The following is a 13,448-nucleotide window of genomic DNA, read 5'->3' as shown; positions in this document are numbered from 1 at the left end:
CTCTGCCACCACGGCATCCACGCTTGTTCCCGGCCAGTCCTTGTCTTCCCCAAATGGCCTTCAGTTTGGTGGCAGCAGCCCTGGCGCCACCCCCTTCCCTCCTGCCCTCCATGCCCACCCAGTGTCAGGGCCGGTGGGCAGACCTGCTGGGCAGGGGCCCTGGTGACGGGCTGGCCAAGCCCTGCCCTCCCCCCAAGACTGACCCCGCAAAGTGACTGGAGTTTAGGGCCCTCAGCCTCTTCCCACAATGAGCCCACCTGCCCTGCAGTGCCGCTCAGCTGTGCCTTCAGAGCCCCCGGCCTTCTGCCCACCGGGTCCCACACAGGCTCCCTCTGCACGGCCTCCTTCGGCCTCTGCTTGGGAACTGTTGCCCCCGGGGAGTGTCAGGCACCGGTCCTCGGCCTCCTTCCTTGCGATCACCCGACGCCTCTTAGCCACGTCACTGTGCTACATATACTAGGGAGGGTATTTTTGCCTCTCACACCCCGAATTCCTCAGGGGACTGTTGGTTCCTCCTTGGATTCCCGCCGGGAAGAGACTTGGAGATGAGCTTGTCTGGGACGTGGTCCCAGGAAACCCGCTGGGAGAGTGGGGGGTGGGGTGGGGGTGGGGAGCGGGAGGCAGCCGGGGCGCCTGGAGCTCAGTCCTGTCCTGCCGGGGCCTCGGAGATCCCACCCCAAGGCCCTGCCAACTCCTATCCCACCAGGCCTCAAGTGAGGGCTGTTTCCAGGACAACGGAGCCCTGGACCTTCAGGCCAGGTGGGCAGGTGGCTCACGAGGGCAGACAGACCTCCCGGGAGTCCCTGCAGGTCCCACAGCCGGGCGGCAGGGGGTGCGGGCAGCAGGGCATAAGATTTCCAGGCATGCGCTCTGGGCCCCTGTGCTTTCTGTATGGCCCGCGGACCCCCTTTCATGGATGAGGAAACTCCCAAAGGTCAAGGCCACGCCTCGAGAGGCAGAGCCGGGCTTCACACTCTGTTCTAAGGCCAGTCTCTCCACTCCTTCGGCCTGTGTCTTTCAAACACACGACAGTGGGTGGATGAAGGGCCGCACTCTGATTAACCCAGGGCTCCAGGTAAGAGTTCACCGCTCTATGGATGGTCCGGTGTTTGGTACTAAAGTCATAATATGGCATTTCCATGTGAAACAGCAGAACTCCAAGGAATGCAATTTGGTCTCTAATGACGAGGAAGCCTTGTCTAGGGCCCTCAGGGATCCCCCCGCGGCTCTCGGATAATCCAGGGCCGGCGCTGCATCCCCAGCCCAGACTGCCCTGCTCAGCAGAGGCCGGCTCTGGGCTTCACTCACACGACCCTCGTGGGCTTCTGTGGGGACATCACGGAGACCCAGGAGCGGAAGGGGCTGCGAGGCCGGGGGCTCGGGCCTCTGTGTGCCCAGCTCAGCGCCCTCCTGCCATGTGCTCGGGAGCTGGGCCTGGGGGGCAGCAGGGAGGAAGAAACGGGCCTGCCCTCCAGGGTGTCCAGCAGTGCTGGGTCAGGGGCGTGGGGCCTCTCGCCCTGCTGGACGGCCTCCCCATGGCAGGCAGCCTGGGGGTCTTCTCCACCCTACGCTGCCGAGGCCCGAGCAGGGAGCCTAAAATGCAGGCAGCCGGGTGCACCTTGGAGAAGCTGCTGGCTCTCTCTCCAGGTGGGGCATCAGGAGCGATGGTCCAGCTCCCAGGACCCGGCCGGGCAGGGCCACCAGAGGGAGCAGCCACCGAGAAGGCGCCTCAGGGCCCCGGACCTGCAGGGCCCAAAGTGACGGAGCCACCGCTAAAAATAGTCCTGCACTTTGAAGAGAAGCTGGCAAAGGGAAGAGATCTGGGGTCAGTGAGAGTCTGTCCCCCGACCCGTGAGAGGCACATGTTCCCTCCCCAGCGTCTCCCAAAGGCCATGCCCTGGCTTGGAGTTCGGCCCATAAGAAAGACGTATTTGGTCTTTGTCCACTGCTCCTGGCACAGAGCTCCTAAAACCCTTGGAATCTCCTGTGCTGAGAGGGATGAAGGTGTCTTTCCTTACGTCGATGAGGTGACTCTGGGAAACCACCCAAGGATGGGGCTGGATGCCAGCGGAGCCACCGTGTGATCAGAGGCCTGGAACGTGGGTCCCGGCCCCTGACCTTCCGGGAGGGGAGGGGGGCTGGAGGTGGAATCAGTCACCAGGGGCCCGTGATGTAGCCAATCACGCCCATGTAAGGAATCCTCCATAGAAACCCCAAAGGAGCGGGTTCAGAGAGCGTCCAGGCTGGGAAGGCGTGGAGACTGGGAGAGAAGGGTGGGGTGCGGGGAGGGGCGTGGAAGCTCGGGACCCTTCCCCACGCCCTCCCCGGTGTGTCTCTTCCATCTGGCTGTTCCTGAGTCACATTCTCTTATCGTAAGCCTACGACCTAGTAAGTAAAGTGTTCCTCTGAGTTCTGCTCTAGCAAGCTGCTCTAGCAAGTTAATCAAACCTGAGGAGGGGGTCGTGGGAACCTCTGATCTACAGCTGATGGGTCAGAAGCACACGTGACAACCTGGCTTCAACTGGCAACTGGCATCTGAAGTTGGGGGGCGGGCAGACTTGCGGGACTGAGCCCATAACCTGGGGGATCTGATGCCCTCACAGCTCTAATCTGTTGTGTACTGTGTAGAGACCAGGCACAGATTTACAGGTGAACAGTGTGCATCTTTTTCCTTCTGGCGGTGAGTGACAGCTCAGCTCCATGAATCACCTCACTTGCCATTAACATTAAAGTCTCTGCTGGGAGAGTTTCAGTTTTGCAAGATGAAGAAGTTCTGAAGATGATGCTGGTGACGGTTGCACGGCAACGTGACCATACGTAATGCCACTGACCTGTACACTTGAAAGCGGTTAAGACGGTTAAGTTTTATGTTATGTGTACTTTACCACAATTTTATAATTTTGGAGCCTTTCGTAAACGCACAGGCCCTGATCAGGCCTCACCCACTTTGCAGTTGAGCCCCCTGGTTCTACCGTGAGAGCAATCTGAATTCAGGTTAGTTGCCAGAGCCTGAGCAGAACCCCAGCTCTCCCACCTCTATGTACTGAAGCACATAATATTTTACTTAAAATCCCTTTCTTTCATTTCTCATCTATATTACAGTGAGGGCAATATATTAATTTATTTAGATTACGTGTACAGGTGGGTAATGTGACCTGCAAATCATTAGAGGATATAAAAAGGGGGATATAAAAATATTTGTAATATAAAATGAAGATATTGGGATGGGCAGCATTGAGAATATTGACTTAACTTTTTCCCTAGTGGTTGATATTTTGGATGCTCCAAAAACGTGTAGCTTTACTACAGCCCCCTATAGTCTAGCCCTTCCTTCCCTGCCTGAGTCCTATAGTCTAGTCTAACCTGCACTGAAACATTGACTCAGAGATTTCACTTCTTAAAGCTGTCTGTATCAGTTAGCTTTTGCTGCACGAGAAACTACCCTGCCGCTGCAAGGCTGGAAACAGCAGTCATATTTATCCCACGATTCAGTGGTCAGTGCTGGGGCTGGTCTCCTCGGATCCTCACCCGCGAGTCTGCGGTCAGTTCCCGGCCACTTGGGCGGCTGTGCTCTGGGGCCCAGCGACACTGGGCCCATGTCTCTCACCCTCCACGAGGCTGGTTCGGGCTGGTTCAAGCGCGGAAGCTGTGTGTCTTCTTGAGGCTGAAGCTTGGACCAGGCACAGCATCACATCTGCCACATCCTACTGGTCAAAGCAAGCCACAAGACCTGCCCAATTCAAGGGATGGAGAAGCAACCCCGTTACTTGGTGGAAGCAGCTCCAAAAATCGTGGCCGTTTTTAGGACTCGCCATGTGGGTCCCACCTCATTCCCTCTCCCTGCAGGTCTTTGCTCAAATCCCACTTTATCAGAAGGGCCTTCTTGAGCGCCCCGTATAAAATAGCAGCGCACCACCCACTCTCCCCCCAGACAGCACTCCCCATGCCTTACTGCTGTGGTTTTCTCCAAGCACTTATCACCAGATCATATCTACTATATGAAATAGAAAGCAGACGCCTGGCCGCTCCACATGTCCCCTCCGTGTCCCCTCGAGCACAGAACCATCTCGTCTCTGGGACCGTGTCCTCTGGAGGGGAGGAGGGGAAGGAGCTTACACAGCATGCCCCCCTCATCACAGCCCCCAGCCCCGTGGGACCTCCTCCCTTCGAATGCTCTTTCCTTTATTATGTGGAGCAATCCTGTGACCATGTTTTGATCCTGAACATCCCCACCGGCCCCGATTTTACCACGTCGGAAACATTTTCCTGAGTAAATGCAAGGCTTGGCCTCCGGTGAGTTCCATCTCTTCAAGTCCGACCAGCGGAGAGCCCAGAGCAGCAGTGTGAACAGCGGGCAATGCCAGCCCCCCTCCCACCGAGCCCTGTGGCTGGAGCAGGGGTGCCCCCACCCCAGCTGCCCTGCAGGGGTCGTAGTGGCTGTGGTTGGACGTGTCCTCAGCTCACCTTGCGGAAGGTCCTGAGAACAACTGTCTGAAGCTTACTGCTGTCGATGAAAAGTTAATCAATAGTCAATCTGAGAAAGAAACAGAAAATTTAATTTGAGCCAACCTGAGGATTATAACCCGGGAGACGGTTTCTCAGAAAGCTCTGAGGCCTGTCCTGAAGAGGTGAGGGGGGAGGGCAGCCTACGTGTGATTCTGACGAAGGGCTACGTCCAGCCAAGCACACGGCTAGGTAGGAGGTTACTGCTGTTCACGAGGGACAGATACCTTAATGGTTTCAGTGCTTTTCTAAGTGTGGGAAGAGGCGAGAATCCAGGTTCATAAAAATTTTCTCCTGAAGATATCGAACTCGCTGAGGGTCAGTTCTGCCAGTTTTCCCCGAGCACAAAGTGCCTCACCCTGATCTTCGCCCTGAATTCCCTTCAGCGTGTCCTGTAGGTCAGCGACTGTGGTGGTTGATGACTTCACTCTTGTAGGACTGGATGGTGGGCAACATTCTTTATGTCACAGCCCCCTCCTTTTTGTCTTAATTTTGACCAAGGTTTGGGAGGCATTTCATGACCAATTTATCCCATGGCACTAGGAATGCTCATTCCCAGGTCAGGCGAGGATTTCCTTGATGGGCCACTCAATGTGCTGTTACTGGACTGGGCCCTGTTAACAGTAGCCCAAAGCCTCTGGGCCGCCTGTCCTACTAGTCTGTTATGGTCCAGGAAATGGTTCCCTCTTGTAGCTTCTTCCCATATCTAGAGTTACACTATTACAATCACTGATCTTACAGAACTATGTGTTTGACAATTGTTTTAGGTCACCTGGTCATCATTATTTTTATCGGGTTTGGTAATGCAAGAAACCATAATCTTATAAAATAGGCAGAATACAAGTAATACAGCTAGTGACGTTAATAAGGTCATACGTAAGTATTTGAGCTAAGAACTTCTTTTAGGTGCAGCCCAGTATCTCCCCAGGTCGTCTGACCAGTCTGTTCTGCACCAATCACTATCTTTAAGGGAAATGATATATGGCCTCGTCCGTAAAGTCCACCAAAGATGGCTGCACGTACAAGGTGAGTGGTGGGTCATCGTGACCTCTTAGAGGATAAGGAAAGGAATGTTACCTTCTAAGGAGTTCCATGGCTGTCGCCAGAAGGAGGAAAATGTATTTCTATGGCTGAGCAGATATTTCTGCCACTGGGGAGGTCAGGTTACACCCAATGCAGACGCCCAGGCACACTAGTGGGGAGGGAGGAGGCCAGAGGGCAGAGAAGCAGCTTATGTTTAATTTTTTCTTGTCTTGCCTTAAAATATGAATTTTATTTCATCACCACCTTGTGTAAAATCATGTAAGACAGTGGTCATCACATTGTAAAATGTGTCTCAGGAGGACTCATAAGATGAATTTCGTTCTCTTCTCCAGAAACACAAGCTTGTTTCTGTCGCACAGACACCACGAATTAGGTCACCGATCAGGTTTCCTCCCACTCTCGGCAGCTGGAAAGCCCTGCCTAAACTGTGCTCCAGCTTTAGAAGCGGATAGAGTTTCCCTGCAGGCAGGGTCCGTGCCAGCCGCGTTCCTGCTCGTCTTCCTTCCTATTGCACTTCTCTGCCCTGATTCACCCACGCCTATTTTAATTGTATTATTTTTCTAAACTGCCTTGAACCCTTCTGTCAACTCGGTGAGGACAAATGCATTTAAACATTATAGAAAGGGAGGGGCAAGTTCACTGTCTCCACGTAACGGGCTGCTGGCGGGTCCCCTCCGTGACGGTGGGGATTCGGCGTCTTCCCTCCCGTGCTCTCCACGGCCTCCGGGCACCACCCTGCCGTATCGGCTTGTTGGGAAAACGCCCACCACCGGGTCCACCGGGCCGCTTCCAGCCCGCCCCAGGGGAGGAGGGAGGGAGTGACAGCCTGAGCCCAGACTCCCCTTGCAGGCCGTGCCTCAGGAGGGGCAGCTACCACGTCCACTGGAGCTCTGTCCACTTGACTGGGCCCTGTGGCCACTGCCCGGCTGCAAAGGACGCTGGGAATTCTGCGTCCTACACGCAGCCATGCGCCCGGGTACAATGTGGGAGTTCTATGACTTAGGAAAGAAGGGGATAAAAGAAAGAAATGGCAGATAACTCAGTCTTATGCTCCTTACTGTGAGATACCAGAAAATACATGTTTTCTCCGCCCCAGCTCCTGGCACTAGAGCCCCTGAACCCTTGTAATTTCCTAAATGATAAGAACACTGGGAGCATGTTTTGTTTATTGAGGCAACTCTCGGGGGCTCCTGGTGGGGTTGGTCACCGGAGAGACGAGGCCAGGAGGAGAAGCTTGTGATTCTCAGCCCTTCTCCCGCCCCCCACCATCCTCCAGAGAGGGGAGAGGGGCCGCGAATGGAGTTAACGATGGATCACGCCTACATGAAGGTTCAAAAAACCCCAACAGGACAGGGTCCAGGGGCTGAGCACATCCACACTGGGAGGGTGGCACCCCCAAGTCCACGGGACAGAGGCTCCTGTGCTCAGACCCTCCCAGGCCTCGCCCTACGTACTCTGGCTGTTCATGTGTTTCCTTTACCACATCCTTTAATGAACTGATAAATGTAGGTGAGTGCTTCCTGAGTTCCGTGAGCTGCTCTAGCAAATGGACTGAACCCAAGGAGGGGGTCGTGGGAGCCTCTGCTTTGCAGCCACGTCAGACACAAGTTGTAGGTAACCTGGGGACCCTGCTTGGGATTGGCACCCAGGGGGCAGTCCTGTGGGGCTGAGCCCTCAATCTGTGGGGTCTGACACTACCTCCGGGCAGCAGTGTCAGAATCTGGTTAAATTGCAGGACTCTCAGCTGGTGTCACAGAGAATTGCTTGGTGTGGGGACCAGCCCCCCGACATCTAGTGACCCCAAGTGCCCTGCTCTGTGTGGAAGTGAAGGAGCCTCACTGGAGAGACAGACCCAGGCGGGAGCGCTGGGTGCTTTTCTTACACGCTTGCCTGCGGCTTCTGGAGGAGTCTTGAATCCCTTCTGGAGACAGGATTCAGGACAAAGCCAGGCGCTGCCTCACACCTGAACCAGAATTCTCAAGTGCAGCTTAGCCGCTTGGCCAGCCAAGCCCTGGGCCACGGGGAGGAAGGTGCTTCCTAGCTCGACCTGGGCGAGGACGGGCTGTGCTCCAGGCCCTGCCTGCTCTTCTGCCCGCGGGGCTGTTTTCAGGGAAGCCAGGCCTACCCCTGGGGACCCTGCAGGCTCTTGCCTGGCGAGGGGGGCAGGAGAACAGCAGCCGAGGGCCAAGCCGGCTGCAGAGCCCGGACTCTGCTGTGGACGCCCAGGCCCTGGGGTCGGGGGGGTTGGGGGCGAAACAACGGGGACCCAGCAAAGGGGCACGAGTGGGAGTGTCACTCCAGTTAGGAGATAATAAGGCAGGTCCACGTCCCCTCAGACAGGGCCGGTCCCCTCCACCGTGGGTCCTCACGAATGGCCCCAGGCAGGGGACAGAGTCCAGAGACGAGACACATTTCTCCCCTCTGTGGGCAATGAGACTGGAGACCCGGCACCAGGTTGGGGGGCTGGCCCTGCCTTGGGCAGGCAGGCAGGCATCGGGCGGGCGGGGTCTGGCTGCGGGGCTGCGTCGCCCCTCGAGGCGGGGTTGCTGGTTCTTCCTGACCCCTAATAAGGTCTGCGGAGGGATGGAGAGGACACAGGGAGAGGCCGCCCCAAGGCGGGGGCGGGGGTACGGAGGGGCTGTGCAGGCAGTGTCTAGTTAGCACGAGGGACCCCTCCTCACGGCTCCTCCTGTCACTCCCTGGGGGGTCGGGACACTGAGGGCGGGACGGACGGAGAGCAAGGCCGCATGGCGGGGGGAGAGGAGAAGTGGGGCGGCCGCTGGGCCCTGGGAGACGCAGAAGACACAGGCAGGGCGAAGGGGGAGCACGCCCATCGGGACCAGCAGCCTGGGGCCCGAGCCGAGCCGGCCGCCCCCGCGGGGCCCTGGACGGGTCTGCTCGGCCTGGGGGGAGGGCCCGGCCGCTTGCTGGGGAGGCGTCCGCGGCCCAGCCTGCTTCCTCCCTGGCATCTCCCGGGGTCACCCCAACAGACGTGCATCCTGACTTCATCTCAGCACCCGGTTTCTGAGGCGGGAGCCGACACCCTGCCCAGGAGGGCGCCTGGCTCTCCCAAGCCCGGCCAGCCGGCCCGAGAGCAGGACTCGCACGGAGGGCCTGGGCACACAGACAGGCCGGACGCAGGGCGCCAGCCACAACCTTTATTCGCACGGGGCCACTTTCTGCCCGAGCCGACGGTCGCGCTGACGGGACAGGATGGGGGTCCCAGACGGGGACAGGGATGCAGGCAGGAGGCTTCCACCACGTTCAGGGAGGAGCTGTGCACAGGGAGGGGCGAGCCCGCAGCCGGGGACACATCCTGAGACCCTCCTCAGTACTCAAAGGTAACTGTCTTGACCCGCAGGTACTCATTCAGAGCCGCCTCTCCTGCAAGACACCGCGAGCCCGGGGGCAACGTCATGGTCCCGGCGGCGCTGTGGTCTCATGACCCCGCACCCCCGGAGTCATCTCCCGGATCCCCGTCACCTCATGACCCCGTTGGCCCCGTAGCTGAGAAGAGCATGTTGCCCCCCTGCAAGCTTGACATCAGAGTTGATCCCGACTGGACCTAACCCCCAGCTTCTGGCTTCCACAGTGGCAGGATGCGGGGAGTGGGACCCACCCTACATTACAGAGCAGCCAGGGCAAGAGGGGTGCCGGGCAGAAGTCCACTTCCCTGGGCAGGCAGGCCTGGTGACACCATCTCTACACTGGGACTCACGTCACCACGTCGGGCATGCTCGGCCCCCACGGGTTCCCCTGTCTGAAGCCTGAGCCCTGACTGCGGCCCCAGGCCCCGCAATCCGGCCGTTGCCTGCCTCCCTGGCCTCCTCCCCGCCCCTGGGCCCACTCCAGCACTCGGCCTCTCTCTGCAGCTCCAAGACCAAAGCTGGTTCCCTCAGGACCCGCTGTCCCCTCTGGCAGGAATGCGCGAACCTGGGCCTTCACGGCAGCTCCTCCAGCCACTCAGGTCTCAGCCCAGGGGACACCTCCTCAGGGAGGCCCACCTGGCCCCCAGCTAAAGCCACCCTCCAGCCTCCTGTTCACATCGCTCTGTCTGGCCGGCTTCCAGCCCCATTTATCACCAATCCCCTCCCAGCAAGAAGTGAGCAGCCATCTCGTCAGCTCCACCCCTGGCCCCTGGGGCTGAGCGGCCTTTAACCGATGTTTGTTGAACGAATAAATGAAAGCGGGCACGATTAGGTTACCCAGGTCTTTGCCAAATCCCGACTGCTTGAACCCTCCGAAAGGAGCGGCCACGTCGGTCTTGTTGTACGTGTTGACGAACACGGTGCCCGCCTCTAGCTTGTCGCTGACGTACAGGGCCTTGCTGATGTCCCTGGTGAAGACGCCAGAGGCCAGGCCGAACTCTGTGGCGTTGGCCCGAGACAGCACCGCGTCCACATCGCTGCAGGGAAAAGCCAGGAGGGCCTCCGTGAGGAGGGCAAGGGTCTAGCCCTGGACGTGGGACCCAGAGAGACCTGCGTCCCCCGCCCCAGAGGGGAGCCCGACACGGCACAGGGCACAGACCGGTCAGCCCCATTGACCAAACTGCAGATTCACAAGCGAAATAAACAACGGCTGCTATTCCGGCCACTGACGTTTGGCTGGTTCACGACGCAGCCGTGGGTGCTCAGGGCTGAACCCAGCACGCCGTGGAGACGCCCAGAGAGACGCGGAGGACACTCCTGGTGGGCCCAGCCGCCCTGCGGTCCCCTGGGGTCTCCACCCCCGCGGCTGCGAGGGGTCTGCGGGGGCCGGGCTGCGTCCACAGCCCCCACCCGCCTGAGCTCCCCTCCCGGCCCCGCGGCTCACGCGAAGACCCCAGTAACAAGGGCAAGAATCAGGGCTGTCATGACCCATAAGCGGGCTCCCTACCCGTTGGCAAACCGAGAGATGATCATGACGGGCCCGAAGGACTCCTCCTGGGCTATGAACATGTGGTCCTCCACGTCCGTGAAGACGGTCGGCTCGAAGAAGAAACCTGCGGTGGAGACAGAGGAGTTCGTGACCCTGTGGGTGGCTTTCCTGCCCCAGGCGCACGAGTCCTGACCCTCACAGCCTTTCAGCTAAGTGCTGTAAGGACAGTGACGTGACGCTGGGAGCTGGTGTGTCCACCGCCAGGGCTGCAGCTCGCAGCCGGACAAAACTCGGGTTTTTCCAGTGACGTTTAGTCTGAAAGCACATCTGGATCTTTTGGCTAGCGCAGCCTCCGGAAGGCCCTCCATTGGCCCCGTGGAGGGGGGCTTGGACTGTGGTCCTCGTGGACAGGCCCTCCAGCCTCCCCATCCTTCCTGGCCCTGCGGGGTGGGCGCCGCCTGCCCGGGGGTAGGGGCCGGTGCTCTCGGCCAGACGCACCTTCTCCCATCCCGACTGCAGCCCCACAAAACCACTTCTGGCGGCAGAAGGGCAACCTCTGACTACTTCTCCTCTGGACATAGAGCTGCGGGCCCTGAGACCCGCTGGACTAAGGTTTAGTTTGGCCTGATTTAGGGAAAACCAAGAGACTTGAAATTTTCTACCTCTAGTGTTGAGAAGAACAAAAAAAAGTTTATCTTTAATAAAATATTCCATATTTTTATAAATTTATCAATTATATTTTAACAGTAATTACAATTTCTAAAGCATGAGTCACGTATGAACACGTGTTGACCCCTGGGGTGTGGCCTGTATTCACGCTGTCTGCAAAGGAAATGTGCCCCCAGGTCCCGGAGCTCCGCGGTGGCCAGTCTCTGCCCACACCCTCGTCCCCCCGCGCGCCGGGCCCCGGGGAGGAGGGCTGCGTGCCCGGGACCCCTCACCCTCTGGCCTCCGGGTGGGTGGGCCACTGGGAGGAGCCTGTGTTCACAGCACTGTCCCCCACGGGGTCCCAGGAATTCTGCTCCCTGCCCTTGCCCCTCAGGCCAGGGGCCGGTGGGCAGCGGTCCCCACGGCTCCTGGGTGCTGCAGCCCTAGCTGCTCTGCAAAGGTGCCTTCGTGTCACGTCAGCCCCAGACTCTGGCTTCGCGGAAGCCCAAGTTCGTGGGGGCAGGGAAGAGGGCCAGCAGACAGCGGTGGCGCAGTGGCTACAAAAGCTCTGTGCAGGCAGGAGGTGCCCAGGGACGCCGAGACCTGTGGGAGCGCCGCGGCCTGAGCCCGAGGTCACCTGAGTGATGAGGTGACCAGGCGGGGGCGCTCAGGAGGCATCCGCTAAGCAGAGGGGCAGCCAGCCCAGCGAGCAGGCGGACGCCAGGCGTGTTCGGAGGGAGAGTTCCGGCCGCAGGCTAGACACAGGCGGGGAGGCACGCTGGGGTGAGCTTGCCTCTGCGGAGCGCTCACCGTGGGAGGGTTTCGGCACGGGGGACACACAGGCCGACGCGGCAGCCGCCTAAGCGCATGCTGGGGGCTCAGCAGGCCCCCAGGACCCCCGTGACGGTCCAGACTCAGGGCAGAGTCAGCACGATGGTGGCGGGGAACATCTCCAGGTTTGAGAGAATCGGGCAGTTAATTAAGAGCTGGGGTCAAGAAAGAGAGGGGCCTGGAATCCGCTCCCTCCTTCCCTCCTTCACACCATCGAGCGGACAGGGGTTGGATGGTGAGGGTGTAGGAAACAGACGTGTGCCTGGCAGGGGGCGCAGGTGGCCCGAGGGGAAGCAGCCCAGATCGCCCGACCCTGCTGCTCCGGCTCCTTGGGCTCGGTGACTGGATTGCACCGAAGATTCTAGAGGGGCAGGGGCGTGTCTGGGGTCAGGTCAGGGCTGGGGATGCTGTGATGAGGTGCACTTGGTACCACTGAGACTGAGGGGCCTGGGTGACGTGCAAGCGGAGGGGTCCAGGGGTCAGGGGTCTGGGTGAGGAGACAAGTCCTGGGAGGGTCTGAGCCGCTGCAGGGCGAGAGACCCTCCAGGGAAAGTGTCCAGGCTCAGGACAGACCTGGGGCTATCCCTACATTCAAGGGACAGGTGGAGAGGGGGTTTCCGGCCAAGAGTGGCCATGGAGGAGTGATGGCCAAAGATAGGAAAACCACGAAATCCAGCACCACGGATCCATGGGAGGAAAGAGTTTCAAGGATGCGGAGATGCTTGGGCAACCAGGGCCACTCCAACAGAGATTCCACCAGCTCCAGGGCCTCATCTTACCAGCCCCACACCTGACCTGGCAGGTGTCCAAACAGCCAAGGTGCCCCCCATCCCCGAGGCCCCGGATGGGGGGCTGGAGCCTAGGAGCCTGGGCCTCCGACGCCTGCCCCGGAGGCCACGCCACCCGCCGTCCTGGCTTGCCCACGTGGCCAGGAGGGCTGACTGACCTGGCCGGGGGACTTGGTTCCCACCACAGACCAGCGTGGCCCCTTCCTTCACGCCGCGCTGGCAATACTCCACCAGCTTCCGCAGGTGGGCCTCGTGGTTCTGTGGCCCGTGGGTGGTGTCCCGGTTGAGGGGGCTGCCGATCTTCATCTTCCCCACCTCCTCCACCTGCAAAGGTCCTCCCCGTCAGGGTCGCCTGGGGGCCGTGGTTTCTGACCAGTCGCCGGCTGACCCGCCTCCCACGTATCCCTTTTCAGAGACCAGCCGCTGGCCCCTGAACAAAGTCCACATGCAGGGCTCTGACTCCTGGGACCACATTCTGGTTCCAAACCTGCCTTCCAGGCTGAAGCCCCCAGTGCACCCTCCGTGCAAGGAGACCTTGGCCTGGTGCCGGGGGCTGGGATGACGCAGACGTGCAGGCAGGTGGGAGTGAGGGGGGGCGCGGGGGCAGCACAGGGCGCCCCTGCACCCGACCTCCCAGTCGGAGGAGCTGCAGGCCACGGGGGGAGGGAGACAAGACAACGACGCCCCGTGACAAGGTGGGCAGACGACGCGGCGTGCAGGGGCTGCACCTGGACTCCCCCCTGCCCGGCCCCACGTCTGCCCGCCCGGGCTGCACCG

The 13,448-nt window shown here is 59.7% G+C and overlaps 1 protein-coding gene and 1 long non-coding RNA gene across 2 annotated transcripts in view; both read right to left on the bottom strand.

The window, feature by feature from the left end:
• Nucleotides 1–782: 782 nt before the first annotated feature.
• On the bottom strand, nt 783–5,594 carry LOC309607137. The gene is made up of 3 exons (XR_014232279.1): nt 5,581–5,594; nt 4,465–4,534; nt 783–4,088 (listed from the first exon to the last, which is right to left on the bottom strand). It is a non-coding gene; the product is annotated as an uncharacterized lncRNA (long non-coding RNA).
• Nucleotides 5,595–8,691: 3,097 nt separating this feature from the next.
• ALDH1L1 (aldehyde dehydrogenase 1 family member L1) overlaps nt 8,692–13,448 on the bottom strand; it is a 46,892-nt gene continuing 42,135 nt past the window's right edge. Inside the window, exons 20-23 of the mRNA XM_082345204.1 lie at nt 12,830–12,995; nt 10,423–10,528; nt 9,753–9,952; nt 8,692–8,931 (exon numbers count right to left, since the gene is read on the bottom strand). Of these exons, the coding sequence (XP_082201330.1) occupies nt 8,876–8,931; nt 9,753–9,952; nt 10,423–10,528; nt 12,830–12,995 (528 nt within the window). The 3' untranslated portion in view covers nt 8,692–8,875. The remainder of the gene's footprint in view (nt 8,932–9,752; nt 9,953–10,422; nt 10,529–12,829; nt 12,996–13,448) is intronic.

Source organism: Balaenoptera borealis (genome assembly GCF_965194805.1).
Source record: "Balaenoptera borealis genome assembly, chromosome: 12".
In the NCBI taxonomy this organism is placed as follows: Eukaryota; Metazoa; Chordata; class Mammalia; order Artiodactyla; family Balaenopteridae; genus Balaenoptera; species Balaenoptera borealis.
The sequence above is the reverse complement of the archived record's forward strand: the minus strand, read 5'-3'. Positions and strand labels throughout refer to the sequence as shown.